Source organism: Priapulus caudatus, unplaced genomic scaffold (assembly GCF_000485595.1).
Source record: "Priapulus caudatus unplaced genomic scaffold, Priapulus_caudatus-5.0.1 Scaffold647, whole genome shotgun sequence".
Taxonomy (NCBI): Eukaryota; Metazoa; Priapulida; class Priapulimorpha; order Priapulimorphida; family Priapulidae; genus Priapulus; species Priapulus caudatus.
In genome coordinates, this window is record NW_014577708.1 from 106,921 (window position 1) to 125,749 (window position 18,829).

The following is an 18,829-nucleotide window of genomic DNA, read 5'->3' on the forward strand; positions in this document are numbered from 1 at the left end:
TGAAGGAAAGTTGATATACAGTGACCTTATCCCGTATGAACCGAACGTTCAACACGATATGGTTACATTCCGCAAAAAAATTACCGCTTATTATCCATGCAAATAGTAACCACTCCGCCAATGCAAAATTCAAGTGAGTTAACGTCTGTGTACCTGTACAATAATACACATCCGCGCGCGCGTATGTACGTGCGTGCAAGTGCGTGTGCGTGTGCGTGTGTGTTCCTGCATGGCAGACGTTGAGATAGCTATAAAAGACGACACATATTCAAGTGGTAATCTAAGAAGATAGCAAACAAATAAATGATCGAGCGCAGTATAATTTCTGGAGAAACAATCAATAGCATAGTAGACTAAACTTGAAAGGTGCTCGCTTACAAGTGCTGATCTAAATACATATAAATATATATAAAGACAAAGTACGTGAGAATTAGCTCGGTGTCATACACCGGTGGCAGAATACATTCGCATGCAAATGCAAGTTTTATAACAAGCTATGCTAAGTTTCCACTGCAGTTCAAGATCAATTTCATGCCCCTTTACTGCCATTCACTTTTCGTCCGACGTGCTGCGCATGATAACGCAGAATAGCATAAAATTGTCAATTTTATATAAAAACTCCTACTAGATAACATTTACGTTTGCAATGCTGCCGACTGGAATAAAACCAAATTATCATATCGCTCATAATATATACCTTTAAATAAATTAGCAATACGTCAAGAATTATAGTTTACCTAATTTACACTTGTGAATGTCCGTACAAAAAATGCATTTTGACGAATCGCTTTTTTTAAGGACAAGACTTTCATGATTAATAAAATCCCTGATGCTAGTTCTTCTAAAAATATCAGACGAATTTATAGTCTATCTATACATTATTACTGTACAGTTGATGAGTTAATATGAGGGAAAAGGTAAACAGGTATATACCGACAATTGATTTGTTTTTATACAATAAGAATATCATAGTAATGTCTCTCAATAGTAAAAGTACATAATATAAATTGCACAAAAATCGTGGACGTTTTCATGTTCAAGCACATCTTGTATTCCACGTCTGTATGGGCGTGGAATTGAGTCAAGTCAAGTCAAATTTACGCTGGTGCCAAATACGGTACAACATATTACCAGGAGTAAGATAATATAGGTATATATAACCAAGAGATTTAACCTATATTATCTTACTCCTGATATTACTAGAAGTAGATAATAGGGAATAAATTCCCTATTATCTACTTCTGATATTACCAATAGGCTAATAATGATGTACAGTACAATATTTTGACCATATAGATATATCATTATAATATTAATTACGGCTAATAATAAACCATGCTTGATGTAATGAAACATGAGGCATACTTTTAGTATGAATCACAACCTTGTGATGACACAAAATTTCACACTTGAGATTCATTAACTAGCCAAAAATACCACTACTTACATACATGATACACATGAATTTTTAACTACAGTTAACACATATCTAAACCTTCCACACTATAATGCAAATTTAAATTTGTACAAGTACAAATACTTATATTTACAAACCTGATTCTCCTTCCAAGCTGCCCCAACTCACTTGTTAATATCCATGATACAATAAATAGATATACCCATTCCATGAATAAGAACAGATCATTCAACTATTTACTCTTCACTACACACGATGTCAAAGTTAGTAAATTACACATGATAAAATATTATGGTAAAAACAAACTTGTGTATATGCTATATCTCCTGAGAGTTTAGAATTTATTACACAAGTATTTACAAGCACAAGTTAGGACAACACATCTCCATGGATGAAGACCATATACCAAAACTGTCATGCATATGGGCAACTTTGTCAGTATAATAGTAACATTAATGGAAGATACAATTCTGTGTGTATAATGTTACTATTATGTTAATGTCTGTATAGAATTGTCTGATTCACTTTTTCATATAATAAAAGGCCAAGTAGGATAAAAACATTTGATATAACCCAAAATGCTATTATTGCACACCTATAAATAATGCAAACTGATCAACGGTCCATACCTAATAAGTGCATTCAGACTTTCATATCGCTGTGTGTGCTTACATTGAAGTGGTTTCTACATGGTCTAGGTTGGTGCGGGGTAGCCCTGGTGAAGCAGACTAGGATTCCACATCCACTGATAGGTATTTGCCTCATCACAGCAGTCCGGCCTTAGCAACAAGGGAATGATGAGTATTCCCACCACGAGGAGCCACGGTGCAATGGATGCCTTCATCACGCGGCAAATATAGGAACCCCAGCCCGTGGTTGCTGCATCCTTCTTGGATGTACACCTGCAACGGAATAGAGAATTTAAGCAAATGCAATCATGCTAAATGTCATGTGATGGATCACGAACGCGAACCATGATGATCACAAGTTGCTGCTTAACGTGAAAGTCGTGTAGATCAGGGGTGCATAATGACAACCCCAAAAATGCTCTTCATGGAGAGATCTGTTCTATCTACAGCAGTGTCTGCTAACAGACGTTTAAGACCATTCATAGTGCATCTATATTTCTGTGCGAAATAGATAAATTCGTCATAATCCCATGAAGTGCAGCTATTATGAAATATATGCTATATTATCATATTACCAAATACATAATTATTGGGTTATCATAATAAAATTCATATATTGGGTGAATGTTGTTACCCTTACTCGAAGTTGAATTATTGCTAGGTGGTGTGCTGCACCATGAACGATCACATACCTACTGGTGGAAACCTGCACGTTCCACCGGGGACTCAGACTATCGATGGACTCGCCCGAGACGCTGACCCCACTATCGACCGCATCCACGACGTGTAACTCGGTGAGTGTCGGGTCGCAGCCGTCGTGACCATCTGTCGCGAGGCGGACACGCGCCTCCAGAGCCCCGACCAGCAGATCGACCTTCAGCCTCAGAGTTGTAAGCACCGTTTCTGTTCGGGCAGAGGAAAATGTGATGGCATTAACATGACTGTTTTTAATCGGTGGGGGAAACGACTCAGGGTCTATATACCTATGGTAATACGACCCTATGGTGTTACTGTCTCAAATTTATTCAAACACAAAAGTATAACATTATCACTTGGATAAATCTTCTTATTAATTGATTCATTCAAATGGCCAACCTAATCATAGCAGCCCTGTTGAAATCGAAACGTACTAATTAAATGTCAAGTTCATTAATTAAATGTCAAGTTAATTAAAAATAATTAAAAGCATCATCTATTGAAATTATTCGCTTCACTTCAGTTAGTTAGATTTGAGCCATGTTCGAATATCTGTCCCACTCTCCTCCCTCCCCCATCTCTCTCTCCCTATCTCGCTCTCGCTCACTCCTATCTCTATCTCTCTCTCTCTCTCTCTGTTTCTCGCTCTATCTCGCCTTATCTTTCTTTTTCATCTTTATCGCTATAGGTGGCAATGATACACACCCGTCTTGCTGAGGTCCTGCATTAGCTCGCTGTCCTCCATCGGGCGTGCTTCTCCTGCCACTATGTCTAGTGCCAGTGTTGACAACGCGCTCATACGACTGCTCATGCTGCACACCTCATCCTGAAGCACCTGTATGAACCAAACAGCAGAGATGAGTGAATGTCCATCAAATACGATCATTTCTCTTCTTTCATTTCCTTTCCCACTAATGTTAAATAAATACAAAACCTCTTGCTCATTGCTCATTCACGCAACTTAAACAACCAGCATTATGTAGAGACCGATCCCAAGTTATTTTAAATGACAAAATGTATCAATTAGCTGTCTAACACAAAAACTAAAAAAGACAAGCTTACAAACAAACTAAACAAAAGTTTATTATGGCACATCCAGTGAAGCTGCAGTCTATGGTGGTATTGTCTATAGAAGATAACAACTCCAGACAACTTCTAAAACTTCCAGAAGTGCTCGCATACTTTCCCAGATAGCAACATTAATTAATACATTTCTAGTAACCTCTCTATCAATGCTATTGCAGATGGTCAATGCTACTTTCACTGTCATAAAATTATCTGTAATCTTATGTCTAAGAGTCCACTACTCTTACCACTACCACTACCATTACTACTACCACTACCACCACCATTACCACTACTATTACTATTACCACTACCACTCCTACCATGGCATCACGTAGCTGAGCTTCTGCAGGTGCCACGGAGATTGTGCCAGAGCCATCAAGATTTATCGACTCCTCCAGTAGCAGCATCTCTGTCTCTGTGCTGCTCAGAAGACCCTGCAGCTGCATCAAGCCATCTCGAATGTTGTGCCAGCACTTGAGAGCTCCTTCTAGCTGTCCCAACCACACCGAGTCGCTAGAAAGTACAAAGAGTATACAATGTACAATACATGCCCTATTACACTTTATCTGAGTCGACTATGAAACTGCTGCCAGCAATCATGAATACAAAGTTGCTGTAATGTTCAGACAAGAAGTAAGAGCTCAAAGGGGAGATGCAGTAACCTATGCCCATTGTTGGCTTTAAAATCACTGCTTAGATTGTCCTTGTGTAATTTGTAATATTTCATTTGATGATTTTGTTTTCGTGAGCAAAATACTACTTGTAAAATGTACCTATTAGAACATGCTAGAAAACTTATGAAAGGTTATGAATAGGGGTGCACCGGAACTTGGATCCGGCCGGAACTATCCGGCCGGATCCCCAATTTTTGAGAGTTCCGGTTCTGGCCAGAACCCTTCAGAAACAGTCGGCCAGAACAGGAACTTTTTCCTAATTTCATTTCTGCTACAAGTGTCATCAAAATCAAAAGATTAGTCACTGAATGTAGTTGAGAGTTAATAGAGTCAACTTGCTGACAATGTAGTGTTAACAACTTCACACTTTTCTGCCCAAAAAACGCTTGCCACTTCAACATTGGCTAACTAACTGAACTGAACCTAACTGATGTTAGGTGATTCATAAGATTTCCTTTCAAAATCAAATACTCTTAGAGCCACAGAAATCGCATCTGTCCGTTAGTTGAAAATAATAGACTAAAACCAGGGATACTGCAACATGCAGGTTGTGCCACGGAATTCGCTCGCGAATAAGATGCCAGAATTATGCAAATTTTGCACTGTAAGCAGCCGATTCATACACCTAACAGTAACAACCATCCTGTAATTAGAACTTTGAGCATGTCCTACTCACCTAAGTGATGTGCCTGCTAATGATAGTTCGTTCTGGCCGAGTGAGTTTGCGCAATACTGGGCCAAAACTGTAAAGTTTATTCCCAGCTAAAGTTCCGATTCCGGCCGGAACTTAAAAAGTTGGATCCGGTGCACCCCTAGTTATGAATTTGCTTGGATGATAGCAAGTGGAATTAATTAGAATGCATAATTTAAATTACACAAAAATATCCTGCTTGCCACAGTTATTCCACATGAGGTTAATTAAACAGTTTCTTTATACATAGTGTGAAAGAATATATAACCCATATACATACCTATGTTGCTGTTCATCCCATCTGCGGTAAAGCTCTGTCACTTCATCCTGGATCTTGCTGACGTCAACATCAGGATGCTGAACCATGAACCTGTGAAGTGTCACGTTGACAGCAGTCAAGATTGTCTTCACTTCCTCCAGCTGCACCTGCCTCTCCTGTTCAAAAACACAAATCGTTAGAACGAAGCGGTCTTCTAACAGACCCAATCGTTTTGGGTAAACAATCAACAATAAAACAAATATATATATGGTTGACATCGCATTCTCTATGTAACAACTGGATTGTACATTGCGCATGCTATTTAATGTTACGATATTACCTGGCCCCTACGTCGAATTATAAGGTGATGGCAGTCAGTAAGAAGTTTGGAAATCAATCCCATATAGTTCAGTAGTTATAGCAACCAACATAATGCTGATTCTTGACTAACTAATATGGTGGCAAAATTACCTCATCTGTTAGCCTTGCACTTATACAGCAATACACTCCCTAATTCTGTATATAGAGGACCCTCATGGGAAACCATGTCATTTTATGACAGGTGTGACCGTGTCTGTTCTACGCAGGTGACCACTAACACTAGTTAGACTGTATGGAGAGTCACACATAGCCATATCACACAGACCTGCAGCATGCGGATGGCGACCTCCAGACTGCTGTAGGTCGCGAACACATCTGTCTCGCTGCCGACGATGCCGCGCGTGCACACGAGTAGCAGACGACTCCTCACGCTGCACAGCTCCCTGCGCAGTGCCAGCACATCAGCCGCCTGCTGCTGACTGCTTAACGCCTTCCTCTGTAGCTCCTCCCAGCATCCGACCAAGTCTGCAATAGCATATCCAATTAAACTAATTATTACGAGATTTTTGCTCAGAAATAAATATAGCTGATATAGTCTCACCTGGCAGCGGAAATATCACTGATTACACCAACATTAAAAATACTAAGATTTTATGCAGTTATAGCATAGAAAATTGGATATGAACACATCGTAACAGCATTGCAGCAATGCATTTTATCGTATCGCGGTAATGGCAGAATTGGTAAACTTGTAAATTGTCGGTGATTAATTGAAAACAAGTGCATGTGAGAGAGAATGTACTATGTCTATGGCAGAGCGGCTGCGGCGCTACTAGGTAGTCCCTACTACCGGCTCTAGTGTCAAGATTACAGCAAACGATTGTTTACCAAACTAGTAGTTCGAAAATTGCATGTTTTGGTGAATACGAAGGTTCTAAGACATTTTATTGTTACTCTAACGTCTAAGTCTAGACAATTGCTGTTACTCATGCAATAACGGTAGGTATCATGAAAGTGGTGAAAACGCTGGAAAACTCTCGTAATAATTACTTTAATATACTTATCTTATACTAATATTATATATCGTATACTATACCGTACCGTACCGTACCGTACGCTACCACACCACACCACACCACACCACACTATACTATATTATCAAGAGCTAATAACACCAAGAGGTATTATTAGCTCTTGATCTTATACTTATACAAATAGCTAGCATATCGTTTGCAGAACGTTTACCCTGAATTTATATGGCTGGCACTGCATTCAAACCTGTTTGATATTTTTAGGACTGCCCTCGCATCCAGTACAAATGCTACAGCAAGAATTAACTTCACGGGGATGACACGAAACAATAGCATATAAATAATGATGCCCAACAATTCAGTTATGCACACAATGAAGAGGATTCCTTAACTCGATCACAATTGCAATTATAATCAATAACACTTTCAGTTAATTCCCTATCAACTAGGCCATCATTTTATCTTGCAATTTCGTATAAACATGCCAGTAATGACTGACCACAGAAAATAGTCACAAAGAGCTCGTTTAAATTCATTATACTAGACTGGGAGTCATTGCTGCGTATATTGCAACAATGATTTGACACCTCCATACTGAAATCTCAGTGGAAAGGTAATTGAACTGTCATTTAAATGTACTGTGGCATACTGATATCTCAGTAACAAACAGGTAGCTTAGTTAAAGCTTACTCGAATGCTTGTCAGAAATCAATATTCCTGATGCTGAAATAACTTTTTCGAATTGTTTTTAGACCACCTTGAAATCAGTGTACGAACAGTGATTTTATATTTCAAAAAATTGCATTTTCCGTTTGGGAAAATCATGAATTCCGTTTCAAAGTAAAGAAAAAATGGAAATTCCGTTTTGCCATAGAGATTTGTACACACCAAAAATGCAAAATTCCGTTTACATATATTTGCATGAAAAAAAGGTATTTGGTCACTGACTGACAGTTGGGTTGGCACCGAAACACAGGACTACCAAAAGATAAGCTCCAATTGTAAGTCATTTTGCTCTGAAACTTGTCTGAATGTAAACCATATCACTACCAATGCTATTGTCGACGTTTTTTTAAATGATTTTATTGAAATTTCCATGTTGTAATATGTTAAAATTACGTTTTCCGCATTTTTCTGTTTGAAAACATCTTTTCCGTTTCCAACGGCCGTTTCCGTGTTTTCCGCGATCGCGGAAAATCACTGTCCCTATCAGTGCAACCACAAATTCAACCATGGCTAATGGAAGAACATGATTGCAAGTCATGTGCAAATAATAACACTCCAAGTCATTTGGTTATGTATACAATCGAGAGGAATCACAGGGTTTGTGTATTTAGAGTGAATTTCCATTTACTTACAAATCACAAAGCACAGCCCGCCCTGAAGCACAACAATGCCACTTACCAGACAGTGTTACTATGTCCTCCTCCAAGAAACTGACAACACTGCTGCTGCTGCTGAGATGGTCGGAAATCACTAGAAGACACTTGATGTTTGTCTCACACGTTGCTAGCAACTCAGCCTTCAGTGAAACAGAACATGTTTTAGGGAAACATGGAAGCTAGTTGTCAAATCTTAGCTGGAGAAAACTTAGTAACCATAGATATATTTGCTGTGTTGTATTAATTGAATCACTGCATTTGTTTTGAATGCAAACGGATGCCATAAACCTTAAACTTAGTGCAATACATAGCTTTAATACTTTAATTAATGTTAACATTTTATAATAGTAATTTAACATAGTTAATAGGGGAAAAACAATTAGTAAGGGCCACTGCATGTGCACAGAGCTTTGTATGTATGTCCCACATACGTTGTTGCAGCCGTAACCTAGCGGTCACTCACGTATTTCTGCGGGTCGAGCGGCTGTCCGGCAGCGTCCTGCTGTAGCCGGATCAGAGCGGCTTGAGCCACGTGGATCTGGCTGCTGGACTCGTCGATAACGTAGTGCAAATCCTCAAGGTCAGAGTCAGAGTCAGAGTCCAGTGGTATAGGATGACCGCTGCTGTGTGCGGACATATCCTACCGACAAGTAACAGCACCCACTGTCAGTCATCATATGGGGTCAGGTTTGGAAGGGAGCGAGGTAGAGGAGGCGAGGGTCGAATGGTGGAGCTGGGTGTGGGGCCAGAGAGGGAGGATGGTGGTACTAAGAGATGAAAGATGAGGATGGAGTGGGGCTGGAACTGGAGAGGAAGCTCCAATTGGTGGACACTGGGGGATAAGGGCTGGTGTAGAGAAAGACGAGTCGGAGTGGGGTTAGGGAGGAAGAGTGGGGCTGGGACGAATAATGAGAGGTAGAGTTGTATAGGAGAGGATAAGGCAAGGAGTGGGGCTGGGGCTAGTGGACAGGAGACTAACAGAACACCCAGTATAGCCACGTAACATGAAGCCATTATTGTTTTTATGTATATATATATATATGGTATGGAAACTCCAACTGGAAACCTTATTGCAATATATAGGGTACTACCATTTTCATACAAACAATTCTAGCATGGATTAGTTATTCTAATACAACTTTTTGGTAGGCGATCATAGTCAGCAACACTGACAAATATTAGGGATCACATTGTCACGTCCTCTAGAGAATGGAGAAGTACAATGCTGTGCACTTGCACAATCAAGAGCCAGTTAGTGTCACAACTGTTTGCTTAGTATTTCACTCATGTGCAAGCGCACTTACTTATCTATAGCATCATGTAGATACGAAGCACATCTTAAATGCATTAAATAGAGGTGCCGTCTCCGCTGATCTGGGGCATGATACAGGAGCAGGTTTACCTTTCTGCTCGGCGTACTACTGGCATGCTTTGTAACCGCCCTGAGTGGTGAGTCTACCGAGTGCACCTCGCTGCCACTGTCCGACTCGAGCGGTATGGTGGCGTGGTAGTCCTCCCCATACTGCTCAATCATCTTCCTAGCTACCTCCCGCCATGCAGACTGGTCAGTATCAACACTGTTAATGTACAGTGGCTCCTGGCGGGGGAAACACAGTGAATCGCATGCAAAGTGCAAGGTTAATATACACACAGATCCATGCACAAGCACATGTACACACGCATACACTCACAAATGCAATGTTCATAGGATTCAATACAGGGAGCCAGATTATTTCTAATTTATTAGTCATTTGTACTTATATCCACACATGCACCCACGTTAATTGCATTTGTATTTTTACATTAAGTTACATAGTTGTTTGATGGCATTAAAAGTAAAGCCAAAGAGAAAATAGGTGTCATTTATAACCTGATTGACAATGGCATTTTATTGCACTTATTGCACGTTTTTTTAATGTAAGGCAAATTTTATTGAATGATATATGATCCAGCATTTTTACATGTGATATTTTGTAACCGTATTTTAATTATTAACCATTTAGAATGATATGGGGCCATTCATTAATATATAGTCTCCTCATTAACCTTTCAATCTTATTGATTTTGTCGCAATCTACCAACATTCATAAGTCAGCCATAAAGGATGTAATGAAGTATGATTAATATCTGACGCAATCCATAGAACCTCATTAATTTTGCACCAATTATCTCTACACTTATATTATTAATAACAGCTCATGGCCCATGATCACCCTCGATTGTGCAGAACTGATGATGAATGTACATGCCTGTACACATGCACACAATGGGGAGATCAGAATTGTTAAGGGTGTGAATATCAGTAAAACAGACTATTAGTGCATAATATCTTGTTTATATACCTGGTAATTATCCCATGCAGCATCTGATAGCGAACTCACTGTTTCCACTCCTGGCACAAACTGCTTTTCAGTATCGCTAATATTCCCAGAAGCTTGAACATTCGTCCCACTGTCAATGAGTCCTGCTGCGGCATCTCCGGCAAAGAGGGCAGTTGGTGCCATAGCTGGCACTGATGTTGGGCAGACAGGGAACGCAGTGCCATCCTCGGTAAGATTACCTGGAGCAGATTGCTTGTCAGTTAGTAACAGGCCATGTCATTAATGCCCTCAATGTTTCCAACAAATATATGAAAATGATGTCAGAGTTATCTTGATGTGATTTGTTTGCTACTATTAATAGGGTTACAGTTTTACGTAAATAAGTACCATCATATGAGGAGTCGATAATGAACCCGTCATACTATTTTACTATTCTTCTATTATACTTGCACCTATCCTTAAATACATACCCTGCACTATACATTATCTTTATAAATTTCTTATGAACTGATCACATGTCATTTATGTGACTTCATCAGTGTTCAATTTCATCCAACACAATCTATAAAACATAGGCCCACTGCAGGACAGTGTTACACCAGTGCTTACCGACATAGTCATCTTTAGCACCATCACTGGCAGACCTGGGCGTCACCTGCTGCAGGTACGCAAGCCCGGAGTTAGCCGACAGGGAATGTGGGATCGTGTGCGTTGAGCTACCCGGGCTGTCCGATTGCGTCCTGCGCAGCGTTCCCCGCCTCCCTCTCCTCCTCCGCTCCTGCCTCAGCTCCAGCTTCCCCTGCGAGCGCCGCAGCTTCTGTCCTGTGGCGCCCCCTGGCGTGGTGGTCGGCGTGCTGCTGGCGAGCACGTACAGCACGTTGTCTGACGTCGACAGCGGCGACGCGTCAAGGGGCCATGGTGCGCGTGCGTACTCGATGCTGCGTGGCCGCTGCTCCGAACCGGCCCGCCGCCGCCGCCGCACAGCCACGGCAGGGGTGCCACCATCGCGCGGCACTGTGAGGGCGCCACCATCGCGTGGCGGATCGACAGCGATCACGCTGCCGCGCGCACTCTCATCCTCGCTTGAGATTTCGTCGTCGTTGTCAGAGTCGCTCGTGTTTTCGCCCGAAGCGTCCGTCGCCTCGCTGGTGTAATCCCCCGACGCATCGCAGGAGCTGTCCCGCATCGGTTGGCTACTACCAGGGATGTCTTTTGACTGCGGATTCTTCCCATATCCGTCCCACGGCGGCACGGTGTCGTTCTGATTACACGTTGTGATGGCTCGCACGTCGTACTGCATGGTTGTCGTCGTCGTCTTGAGTGCATCGGTCTCGCACGCGATCACCGTGACAGCGTCGATGCTAACTGCTGGTCGCTCCGCCCAGGTGATGCTGGTGTCGAGGTCATGACCTGCATGTGGCACATGCTGCATGGCAAGCAGCCGCTCCTCGAAGCGCATCAGCGCCACCTGGTGTTCGAGTCGCGTTTGTGCGTCGAGGCACACCGCGCGCGTCTCGGATGACGCGTTCAGGTCGAGGAAGCTGCCGTTGTTCACGAACATAGAGTCGTTCGCGTTGGTCGGAACATCGCAGGGAAAGAACAACTGTACATTGGAAGCTGACAGCGAGTCACCAGAGGGCAGTGTCAACAGTGTGCCCCTGCGAGATACGTCTGGGTCTGCGGCAGGCTGCATCGCAGATGCTCGCCCGTGATCAACTCCATCAATAACGGGTGTCAGTGTCTCAACGTGTGTCTCCGTACTCTGTGCGACGAAATCGAGTCGAGTTCGAGTCTGATCTTCCACGCTGAAACGCAGAGATTTCCGTGCACCAGGGGGCGCTTGGATCTCTTCGTCGCCCTCTGAGTTTCCATCGACGGCAGGATTCACCTCGTAAAACAGCGACGATGGCAAAGCCCTGGGCAGGACGTCGACATGCGCAGCATCCTCGCCGACACGACCCCGCGCACTACTCCCTGCCCACCAGCCATCTGCCACGTGCGGCTGCTCAGGGGTGCCACCGTGCGGCCGCGGGTCGGCGCGCGCCACGCTCCCCACACGCTCCAGCTCGTCGTTAGAGCAGTGCAGAGAGCTCTCACTCGAGTAACCGATGTCTTTCACGACGAGTTCAAACTTGGTGCCGCACGCGACGGCGCTGTGAAGGTCCTGCATGCCCGTGTCGCCCACCATCGTGCTCTTGTGCTGCCACCTGTGCAGGGCATCCGCAGCGGGCGTCGACCGGCGATCGACGGCGGGGTGGAAGTCAGTGCTCTGGTCCATGTCAGATGAGAATCGTTCGTATTCCTCTGCGGAAAACGGGATCACGTCGCTGCGATCGCTCTCCGATCCTTCTCCTCGCACAACCTCGGGAAGACTGATGTCTTGTTCCTGCTGGCAGACTGTGGTGCCCTCACCTGGTTTTCCTTCCTACAACAAAAAGAGAGGGAATTACACAATGATACTGGGGAAACTGTTAAGGATACTCTCAAGGTTTTAGGAAAATTTTTACCGATTTTTCATTTTCAACTTTATTCGATGGCTAACACTATGTGCCACCTGTGTACCTGCTCATTTCTTCATATAACGGTACATGTGAACTGTCAGAGCGTTTTGCTTGCCCGCAGACATGTGTAGTGAGCCGCGGCTGACGTCAGAAAAACGCTGATTTCTCCGTTCCAATTTCTGACTTAGTAGTCGATGTATAAATGGATATTTCTCTGTGATTACAACTCGGAATAATGTACTTTTACACTCGTTTTAATGGTAACATATTGCTGTAAAAAAGTGCGTCTCTTTATTCTTCTTTCTTCTCTTTTATGTCTCTTTATTCGCAAAAATTTTAAATTCAAACGTGCGACTTGAATTTTAGGCAGTTTTTTTAATTTTTCTCGGTAAATATGAAACTTAAAAAAAAATCCTGATGCGCTATTTTGGTACATATTGACATTTGTGCTTAACATGTGGCGAAAATTTGGTATCCTCACTCTTTATGGTAATTGAGAAATATCCAAAATGCCATTTTTACATGAAAACTCAAAATTTTTGTGGTAACATAATTAGGTGCTGGAAATTTCATGAAATTTTTTGCCTTGAGCATAGAGATATATCTCCTCTATAAATAAAACAAGTGATTGATTCGATTCATTTGTCAATAAACATTTAATCTTCATTAGAGCAATACCCGTGCAAAAGGTTGAGAGTATCCTTAATCACTTAGTAATATTGTCTAGAATTGATTGCGATAGCTACAATGAGAAGACCTGAGCACTGTGTGATAAAATCAAGATTAGTCAGCAAAGACATAGATTTCAGCCTATATCTCAACATACAATTTGTTTGACCTAATTCCGAATTAGTTTTTGCCAATCTATGTCACTATGAAAAAAGAAACAACGATTTTTATACGACATAAACATTCTAGATAGTGGGTTATGAGCAGAACTAGCTCACGAGTGACAAATGTATCCAGCCAAGCAGTGCTAAAACCACTCCCATATCTGTGGGATGGAAGCAAACACGTGTCATTCGCCAGACTATGTGACTTAGTTAAGTTATATAAGTCTACTAATTAATACGTAAAGGATATTTCACTGCTATTGCGGTACCACATTAGTATCATCTATATTCAGTGTTGGAAATAGCAGCCTGTCCGCCAGTCTGGGACTGGTAACCTTTGTTCAGATTTTATAGATATTACTAATTAATATCTATATGAATTTTCGAAACCAATAACTACTATCAGTTCTCTATACCTATGCAATTATGATGCCCCTTGTTTTAAAATTATTATTTATGAAATAATTTGAAAAATGAATATATGTCTAATTGGGTCACACCTGTTAGCAGGCATTACTAATTACTCTAACATAAAATTTAACACAAGTTTGTGTTGCTATAGGGGATAAAACACAAAAACAATCAGAAAACTTGTGCTTGGACTCATGAGCTTCGCAAAAATGAAATGTGAAATTGGCAGCACATATATAAGTGCAACTGATTCTGTCATGTGAATTTCACTAGACTGGCACACTTACATTGACATGTAGACAAAGGTAGTACAGACAGGGTACCAGTCGAAAGCATCTCGTGAGATGTGAGAATGACGTGGTATTAATGTTGACACACTTCGAAACACAGGTCTGTGCTTATATTGGTGAACATAATAACATGTGAGTGTTCTAAGATACGTCGTTAGCCTTACTCCGTATACACTTGCTGTTACGCATGGAGTACCAGTAAGTCTCAGAACAATCGAGGAAATATGAGAACGGTTGGGGAAACATGAGAAATGATTAGTTTAATCGGCGCATGCGCGCACAGTCCCCGCACACCTACCTGCCAGTCCCTGATCATCTGCTCCAGCCGGAACGTGAACTCGAGACTCTGCAGCCAGAGGGCGTGCCAGCGGCGTTCGAGCTGGTAGACGACGGCCTGCACCGAGTCAACGTCTATCGAGGACGGGTAGACCTTGTTGTCGGCTTGCAGGTGGTCGCACAGCTTCAGCAATCCACAGATGAGCTTCGAGCGCGACTCGATCGCCACCTGAGTCAGCTGTGTGGGACGAAACAAACACACGAGTTGTCAACTTGTCACTACCGCACGCAACTAGCCTGCTGCAACAAACTTGTTTTTATTCACTCCTGAAATCATGATAGATCCTTCATCTGAACAGAGTGAAGACCGCACAAGCCGGAACTGAACTGAAAAGTGTCTTGAAACTTGCTAGAGACATCTTAGGTGTTGATTTAACAGGGATTAAGAGGGGGTGCGATAGGCTCAGCATTGTCTCGGCACTGCACGATGTTCCTGTCCACCAGCTACAATCCGTGGTGTTGATCAGGCCTTCATACACTAAACGTGGAAGCGGTGACCATGGTCCTCATTCAATAACTAGCAGGGCAATCTTGCTGTCAACTGATTGCAGTCACGGCCTCACAGGGAGTATGTGGACCACTGAGGCAGCCCACATAGAAACGAGGTGTGAAACCAGGGTCATTTCGAGACAAAAATTGAGAAGAATTGAAGAATAAAGGCAGAAGGCTAGAGGTCATACCAATAGGAAACTGAACACACGCACGCACGTATACACATACGCACGTATGCACCATATACACATTGTCTACTAGGATACACAGGTTTTGCCATATATCAAATTTCATGGTTTTTCACTATCTGCATTGTAGGGTCTAAACTTTAAAAGCAAATTTATAGAAATGTGGCAGTAGTTACTAAAGGTTAATAATTACCAGCAGAGAACCACCTACTACAACCAAAATAAGGATACACTCAAGCTTTTGCACGGTATTGCTCTAATAAAGTGTAAACGTTTATCGACAAATGAATGTAATCCATCACACGTTTTATTTATAGATAAAATGTATCTCTATGCTCAGGCCAAAAAAAAATCCAGAACCTAATTATGTGACAACACAAGTTTTTATGTAAAAATGGTATTTTGGATTTAATCAAAGAGCTTATAATGATCATTATAAGCTCTTTGATTAAATGGTTTTTATGCTACAAAAAAATGTGTAATTACAAATAAATTTAATTATGAAAATTAATAGTACACTACATCTCTAGCAATTTCCTTGTTAGCAGTTATCTGGTTTGCTAATCTCACTTAGGATGTTACGACGTAAAACCATTAAAATATTTTGATAGTGGTTCGAGCTAGCTTTTGAAAACATCTCCGACTACATATGTGACAATGGCATATTTCTCAGTACTACTAGATAGGACTACAACCATCCCGTCAATAGGTTTATAAATGCGGCTAACGCTATTGACAGAGCGATATGTTTACACCTATGCATCATGTGTCACCACAACTCACCACAACACAGACATGACAACTACATAAAAACGGACAGGATTGAAAGCAGGAAGTTAGAGAAAGTAACCATTGAACTCAAATTCGATGCTCAGAACGAATTCGTCAGCGGCTTGATAGTAAGACGGCTCCTCTATTCTAGTGTTGTGTAAATATGAGCAGTAAAGATTACTATTTGAGAAAGCCCTCGCTATGCAATCCTTGACTTCAGCTTTCTCACGACATGTTTACCAGCAACCGTTGACGAACATACACGGTGCTCGAACATCCACAAACGATATTACAGACGTATCCCACCATGTGTGAGTGTCGCTGGCATCTCGATACATGCCCGGAGGAGCTCTACAATACAACGCACTTGGAACAAAAGACACTCTCATGTACAGAAACAATTGCAGTAATTTAATTCGTATTTATTAGCTATTTATTATAAGTGTACAGGTCTGTGTATTGGCGTGCGTGCGGTGAGTTTACATTTTGTTCCGATTACCACTACAAATACTGCCGGGAATGTGTCTAGGTTCCAATAAGAGTAGTGACCTAACTACTAGGCCTATAGTCGGCGCATATATCACAGTCAACCATTGCATTCTATCAAGCATGAACCAGATGTACGAGCACCGCCACGCCAGAACAGGTATTTAAAAGCACGCAAGCAAGCATGTTGAGCTGTGTCCTCAAAATTGTCACAATCTGTCGCTATTTTGACACCTAAACTGAGTGACCGATACGACAAAAAGAGAGCGCAATTTAGTGGTCATATGCTGTGACTGACAACAAACAATAGCACGCAGTAGTAACACTTACGCGGTTACGGGAACATGCCGCATTCTTTTATGTGATCTCCAGAACACGTTTACCACTCAGAAACAAAGCATAACACACGCGATAAAAATAACAACCACAACAACTATCACCAGTCGCATAAGCGCTCATTCAAAATCTTGTTCGTCGCCTTCCAAACAACGAGGTGTTTGAATTATCGTTAAAAATGACGAACTTTGGACGGCTCTGACTCAACCGATTCAACAAAAAACACCGCACGCTAAACTAACGCTCGTAGGGTCTATGTCCCCCTGACCTCTGTTTGACCTGGCTCGTTTAGCTATTTCTGACTAACCCTACGACCCAGGTCAAACAGAGGTCAGAGGTACATAGACCTTATCTGCTAAACTAACGTTAGGCTGTCAGGTTCCCGCCTCGCATAGCACACTGTACACCGACACCACACATTCTGGCACGTCTAGGGAAAGCACAGTCATAGGGCCGCGTGGACCTTACTGGTAGTCTCCGCTACGCACGCAACAATATCCGATCAGGAAGGGGGAAGGAGAGGGACTTGTCGGACCTTGTGTCACCCAAGCACAACCTGCTATACGGCATGCAAGCATTTGCAATTGATGGACCAAAAATCAATGTGTTCGCTGTGGCAGGGAATGCCAATGGCCATTCTCGAGCACAGAGGCTGCGATTATTTATATTAGGGCCTGTCTGATGGCAATCGTGGTTACCAATTACTGGCAAACCGCCGCCTCCATTTACTCTACTTACTACGTACTAAGTAGCAGCGTATTAGACTGACTCCGTGAGTCGCTGATCATCAATGAATAACGGCAGCCAGGGACTTGGGAACAGTCTTACCCTATGCCGCAAGGGTGACATCTTAGTCCTACTAATATGGGGGTCGGGTAGCTGGATGCACGTTCTCAGCTGACAGAGACGTCAAGGATGACGATTTCAAATGATTGGGCTCAGGGCTCAGCTCATATACAAACAAGAGGTGAGGCGTTCAGCAACAGAGCAAGATGAGTCAGTCGTAGGTCTCAGTGTCTCATGTGAAACTAATGATCGGTACAATCTTTCTTTATGGAAACATAACATGCCCGCACGTGCCACGTGCTCGTTTGCACGTACGCGCGCGCACACACACACGCGCGCACGCCCACGCACACACACACGCACGCACGCACACGCACACACACACACATGCGCGCGCGCACACGCACGCGCGCACGCACGCACGCGCGCACGCACGCACGCACGCATGCACACACTACCATGATTTTGTCCAAATCAATCCTTGCACGTACGCAGTGGAGAAGTGCGTGGCACGAGCGACTGAACATGGGTAGTGTTGATCAATCAGCACAATAATGTAAATGTACTGTTCAACTAGTGCATCCATACTACACACGCTTTAATGCCATGTAAGAAAGGCGCCAACTACGGTTAAACGGCCGGACACACCAGGCGATGCCATCGCCCGATGGCATCGCGCAGTCGTGGACACACCAGGCGATTTCATCGGGGAATGGCTATTGGGCCGATGATGCAGTATGGATTGAACACTCTGATTGGCTGATGAATTGTAAAAGTGGCGACTGTTATCCGCGGTCGCGACGACACCAGAGCGATGGCATTTGCGATAATATCAAAAACGTTTTTGATTGTGCGATGCAATCGGCTGCGATTGAGCTGGACACATCCAGCATTGTTCACGCGATGCGCA

The 18,829-nt window shown here is 42.7% G+C and overlaps 1 protein-coding gene across 3 annotated transcripts in view; it reads right to left on the reverse strand.

Annotated features, from left to right (window-relative positions):
- Nucleotides 1–292: 292 nt before the first annotated feature.
- Nucleotides 293–18,829, reverse strand: part of LOC106812432 — a 32,470-nt gene continuing 13,933 nt past the window's right edge. The window contains exons 4-16 of one of the 3 annotated variants that reach the window (XR_001394331.1): nucleotides 14,823–15,038; nucleotides 11,099–12,914; nucleotides 10,511–10,728; nucleotides 9,571–9,765; nucleotides 8,632–8,808; nucleotides 8,191–8,308; nucleotides 6,081–6,280; nucleotides 5,456–5,610; nucleotides 4,131–4,323; nucleotides 3,448–3,577; nucleotides 2,739–2,949; nucleotides 1,586–2,319; nucleotides 1,225–1,241 (exon numbers count right to left, since the gene is read on the reverse strand). Coding sequence is in view for 2 of the 3 variants with exons in the window: in XM_014816316.1 (XP_014671802.1) it covers nucleotides 2,112–2,319; nucleotides 2,739–2,949; nucleotides 3,448–3,577; nucleotides 4,131–4,323; nucleotides 5,456–5,610; nucleotides 6,081–6,280; nucleotides 8,191–8,308; nucleotides 8,632–8,808; nucleotides 9,571–9,765; nucleotides 10,511–10,728; nucleotides 11,099–12,914; nucleotides 14,823–15,038 (3,837 nt within the window). In the remaining variant the exon portion in view is untranslated. Of the gene's footprint in view, nucleotides 2,320–2,738; nucleotides 2,950–3,447; nucleotides 3,578–4,130; nucleotides 4,324–5,455; nucleotides 5,611–6,080; nucleotides 6,281–8,190; nucleotides 8,309–8,631; nucleotides 8,809–9,570; nucleotides 9,766–10,510; nucleotides 10,729–11,098; nucleotides 12,915–14,822; nucleotides 15,039–18,829 lie in introns of all 3 variants that reach the window. The other 2 variants (XM_014816317.1, XM_014816316.1) reach the window with 2 other exon arrangements.